Source organism: Anser anser (assembly GCF_964211835.1).
Source record: "Anser anser genome assembly, contig: HAP1_SCAFFOLD_32, whole genome shotgun sequence".
NCBI classification, from domain to species: Eukaryota; Metazoa; Chordata; class Aves; order Anseriformes; family Anatidae; genus Anser; species Anser anser.
In genome coordinates, this window is record NW_028154148.1 from 2,820,061 (window position 1) to 2,825,385 (window position 5,325).

General features: G+C 55.2%; 1 protein-coding gene across 1 annotated transcript; it reads left to right on the forward strand.

Moving 5' to 3' along the window:
• The first annotated feature begins 2,262 nt into the window (after nucleotides 1–2,262).
• LOC310890501 (olfactory receptor 14A16-like) lies at nucleotides 2,263–4,853 on the forward strand. Its single transcript, XM_083852838.1, has one exon. The coding sequence runs from the start codon at nucleotides 3,310–3,312 to the stop codon at nucleotides 4,243–4,245; it is 936 nt and encodes a 311-aa protein (XP_083708964.1). The 5' UTR covers nucleotides 2,263–3,309; the 3' UTR covers nucleotides 4,246–4,853.
• Nucleotides 4,854–5,325: the final 472 nt, after the last annotated feature.

Below are 5,325 nucleotides of genomic sequence, written 5' to 3' on the forward strand. Positions count from 1 at the left end.
CGCCAAAGCCTTCTTTTCTCTAGGCTGAACAACACCAAATCCCACAGCCTGTCTTCAGAGGAGAGGTGCTCCAGCCCCTTGATCATCCTCGTGGCCCTCCTCTGGATTCATTCGAATAGATCCGTGTCCTTCTCATGCTGGGGACCCCACAGCTAAACACAATACCTGACGTGTGGCCTCACCAGGGCCGAGTAGAGAGGCACAATCACTTCCCTACTCCTGCTGACCACAGCATTCCTGGTACAAGCCCGGATGCTGTTGGCCCGCTTGGCCACCTGAGCACCCTGCTGGCTCCTATTCAGCTGACTCTCCACCAATATCCCAAGCTCCTTTTCCCATGGGAAGCTGTCCAGACACCCTTCCCCCAGCATTGCAGGGCGTTGAAGTGCTCCAAAAGCAAGACCCAGCACTTGGCCTTGTTGAACTTCATAGATTTGGCCTTGGCCCATGAGTCCAGCCTATCTAGGTCCCTCCGCAGAGCCCACCTACTGTCGAGCACACCAACACTCGCTTCTAACTTGGTGTTCCCTGCAAACTTACTGAGGGTGCACTTAATCCCCTTGTCCAGATCATTGATGAAAATATTCAAGGGAACTGGCCCCAGAACTGAGCCCTGGGGGTCACCACTACAGAACGGCCTCCAACTCCATTTAGCTCCATGTCCCACAGCTCTTTGGGCCCAGCCACCCAGACACTTTTTAATCCAAGGAAGCAGATACTCGTCCAAGCCTCGAGCAGCCAGTTTCTCTGGGAGAATGCTGTAGGAAACAGTTTCAGAATCCTTACTGAGGTCTAGATAAACCGCATCCACAGCCATTACGTCATCCACTGAGTGCATCACTTTGTCATAGAAGGAGTTTAGATTTGTGAAGTAGGACCTGACTTTGATAAAGCCCTCCTGACTGCACCTGATCACCTGGTTGTCTTCTAAGTGTTGCATGATGGTACTCAAGATAATGTGCTCCATGAACTTCCCCGTCACTGGTCAGACTGACAGGCCTGTAGTTCCCCAGATCCTCCTTCCAGCCATTTTGTAGGTGGGCATCATATTTCCTTGTCACCAGTTGACTGGGAACACCCCTGATAGCCAGGACTGCTGATAAATGATGGAAAGCAGCTTGGTGAGCACTTCTGCCAGCTCCCTCAGTACCAAGAGGGGGATCCCATCTAGCTCCATAGACTCGTGAACATCCCCCATGAGTTATGGCATACGAGCAGTGGTGCTGCTCACCATGAACCAGGCCAGCTTCCTACAGAGCTGCCTTACGCGGAGCTTGGCCACCAAGAAGATGTGAGTTATCAGACTCAGCTCAGATCCTGTGAGATACCACACGAACAAGGGTCTGCAGCCAGCAGGAAAAGAGGTACACATCTGGGAGTCCCTAGGATAGTCTGGTGTGGAGAGGAGCAAGGGCTGTGGCAAGGCTGAGAGTCCCAACAGGACCCAGGGCTTTGTGTCCATGGCTCTGGCTGTTGTCTCTGCCACTGAGGCCTAGGAGGAGACAGCTTATCGGTAAAGCACCAGGGCCTCATTGCCTCCTCGCCCCCACCCATGAACCAGGCAGGGCTCGTACCATTCTCCTGCACTTGGCCATGCACATCCCCATCTCCTCCTGCCCCACGAAGAGCCCTGAGCAGTGTGTGAAGGGAAAGGATCTCCCTTCCCAGGGGCTGGGGGTCAAGGCCTGGTCCTTTTGCTTGGTCAAACACATCCACTTTGTCTACACATCAGAGTAACCTTCACACTGCCTTTGTACAAATGTCTTCGCTGCCTCCAATGCTCTGCTCTAACGAGCTCCAAGGGAGGCTGTGTCAGTGCTGGCCCTCAGGGGGACACTGCAGGAAACTTGCCTCTGACTTGGCCTTCTTGAGAGATGTCTTCAATTGTCTCTCGATGCGTGAGGTTCATGGCCTCCTCAGCATAACCCCCCGAGGGGGGATTGCAATGCCTTGGGCTGGGCGTCTGGTGCTGAGCTGGGCCGGGCTCGTGGGACAGAGAGAGCTCGTGGCAAGAGGGCCCTGGTGCAGAGAGACAGCTGTGCCCAGGAGCAGCTCCTGTGCACAGCGCAGCAGGGCTGGGGGCTCTGACCGCAGGCACCCAGGCAGAAAGGGATTTCAGGCAGCTTGGAGGGTGCGGGCAGAGGAGAGCTGAGTGAAGGAGAAACCTTCACAGCCCTGCACACGGTAAGTCTCTGGCTGCAGGACAGTGCAGGGGAGGTTCCTGGAAGGGGCTCCTGGGAACGGGATGTCTCTGCCTGGCCAGGAGCTGCCAGGATGTCTCTTGTGGCTTGTGCAGTGTGCAGAAAAAGCGCTGCAGGGCAGCCTTGGGCAGAGAAAGGGCAGGGCAGGGGCTGCCTGCAAAGAGAAGGCACTTTCTGCAGTCTCTGCCTGCCTTTTCCTGCTCTGATTCTGGGGCAGGCTCTGTGTTAACAGAGTTGTAGGGATTGCACAGGTGATGGAACTTCCTACTGCATTGAATAGAGACATAAACAGGTTAGTGAGGAACCTGAGAATATCCCTTCCCTTCTCCCTGCTTACAGACTGCACCAGGGCTTTTCTGAGCTGGTCTTTAGGACCTGCAGACAGGTAGATGTCCCCAGAGCTGTACCCATGCCCGGGAGGTGTCTGCAAGGCAGAGCTGGGCACACAGCGGGTGGGATGGGGTCTGTGAGCATGGATGGGAGGAGACGTGGGGACAGAGAAAGAGCTGCTGGCAGGGACAGCTGCAGGCAGCAGGGACATGGGCAGGCGGTGAGAGGGAGCTGCTGCAGAGCATACGTTAGAGTCTTTGTTATACGCAAGGTCCCTTGATCTCTCCCTGTCAATCAGCATCCTGTATATGTACTTGTCAGTGAATTTTGCACAGCTGAGCTAAAAGGGAGGCATTTCCACCTGCACTTGGAGCTGGTGCCCTCTCCTCCCAGCACAGCCCAGGTGATTTTTCAGCACAACCTCTGAGAGCCATCCCCCAGCTGAGTGCTGCAAGCAGCCAGCAGCTGGGCACCAGGGGACGGACAGAGCAGCCCTCCTGGATGTGACCTGTGGCTGAGTCTTGCAAACTCAACAACAGGTAGCACTGCAGTGGAGAAGAGGTGGCCCATGGGGAGCTGAAGGGCAGAGGTGGCTGCTGTGTACAGGACACTCAGCAAGCACACAGCAGGGCTTCAGCCTGGGAGAAAGACAAAGGTCACCTGGAAAGAAAGGCAATGTGGAGGATTTTTTGAGGACTGATATGAGTATTACTCAAAGAAATTTCCCTTACAGTCTATATTTTTCCTTCTTTTCAGTCTCCCTGATGCAGGGCAGCAAATGGCCAACAGCAGCTCTGTGAGCGAGTTCCTCCTGCTGGCATTCGCAGACACGCGGGAGCTGCAGCTCCTGCACTTCGGGCTCTTCCTGGGCATCTACCTGGCTGCCCTCCTGGGCAACGGCCTCATCCTCACCGCCGTAGCCTGCGACCACCGCCTCCACACCCCCATGTACTTCTTCCTCCTCAACCTCGCCCTCCTCGACCTGGGCTGCATCTCCACCACTCTCCCCAAAGCCATGGCCAATGCCCTCTGGGACACCAGGGCCATCTCCTATCAAGGGTGTGCTGCACAGGTCTTTTTCTTTCTCTTCTTTATAGCAGCAGAATATTCTGTTCTTACTGTCATGTCCTACGACCGCTACGCTGCCATCTGCAAGCCCCTGCACTACGGGAGCCTCGTGGGCAGCAGAGCTTGTGCCCAGATGGCAGCAGCTGCCTGGGGCAGTGGCTTTCTCCATGCTGTCCTGCACACGGCCACTACATTCTCCCTGCCCCTCTGCCAAGGTAATGAGCTTGATCAGTTCTTCTGTGAGCTTCCTCAGATCCTCAAGCTCTCCTGCTCAGAGGCATTCCTCAGGGAGGTTGGGCTTATTGTAGTTGGTGTTTGTTTAGTATTTGCTTGTTTTGTTTTCATTGCGGTGTCCTACGTACAGATTTTCAGGGCTGTGCTGAAGATCCCCTCTGAGCAGGGCCGGCACAAAGCCTTTTCCACGTGCCTCCCTCACCTGGCCATGGTCTCCCTATTTATCAGTACTGGCATGTTTGCCTACCTGAAGCCCCCCTCCATCTCCTCCCCATCCCTGGACCTGGTGGTGGCAGTTCTGTACTCTGTGGTTCCTGCTGCCATGAATCCCCTCATCTACAGCATGAGAAACAAGGAGCTCAAGGATGCATTGAGGAAACTCTTTGGATACATGCACTTAATAAAGTCCTAACAGGGCACTTTTGTTTATCTTTTTTTTCTGAATAAGTGTTAGAACAGTCTTACTTCACTTTTATACTATTTTCTGAGCCTTGTGATTTTCATTGAGAAATGATCTACTTACTATCCTATGTGTTTATCATTCTATTTTAGTTTTGAACCAACTATCACATGTACTTATGGAAGTGGGCTTCCCGTTTAGATAAAGACAAAAAAGAATCGAGAAGAAATTCACTGGTCTCAGCATCCATCCCTTCCCATTTTTCTGGAGCTGGGGGAGCAGCCCCAGCACGCAGGAGGGGCTCAGGGCCCAGAGCCCAGCTGCCACAGGGAGGAGCAGCCCCGCTGGCCCTCGCGGCTGCCCCTCACTGTCCGCTGGGCTCTGCCTCTCTGCTGCCTTCGGGTCGGGGCTGCTGCTTCCCTGGAGCCATGGCCATGGCCAGCAGCAGAACGTGGCCTTTCAACTGCTGCTCTCTTCTGGCTTCCACATTGTGCTTCTTGTATTTGGATAAGCCCTGAGATCTCATGTATGTTGGTGACAGTCCTGTTATCCCTACATTGGCATCTCTTCAATATCTCTGCACGCCTCTTGCAAACCTGTTTCAGGAATACACCCAAGGAGCTGCTTCCTGACCAGACCTCTTGCTTTTCTGGGCCTCACAATGGATCAGAACCCCAGAGGGATCAGTGAAGGACCAAGGGCTGGACCGGGAGCTCCCTTCTTGCTTGCCTATGGCCCAGCAAACAAGAACTGGCCCTTGAATTATCTGCTTGGGACTGTCCCAGTGGTGCTGGGTCTGATGGCAAATGGCATCCTGGAGAGGAACCTGCAGCTGCTCTGTGCCTGGGCCAGGCCTCTTGTGCTGGCCTGGGGAGCGGGGCTGGCCCTGCGGGGCACAGGCACTCTGTGCTGGCGATGTCCCAGGCAGGAGAGCAGGGCTCCTGCAGCTTCACAGCCCTCCATCTCCTGAGCCGTGGCTGGCCCCAGCCCGGGGGCTGCTGGGGAGGCCCAGAGCCGCCTTTGTGCCAGCAGCTGCGGTGCCTTGCGAGGGGCTGGGGCTGTGCTGGCCGTGCCCAGAGCCCTGCAGCAGCC

Coding starts and splice junctions, on each gene's coding strand:
- LOC310890501 (XM_083852838.1), top strand. CDS start 3,310: ATGGCCAACAGCAGCTCTGTGAGCGAGTTCCTCCTGCTGGCATTCGCA.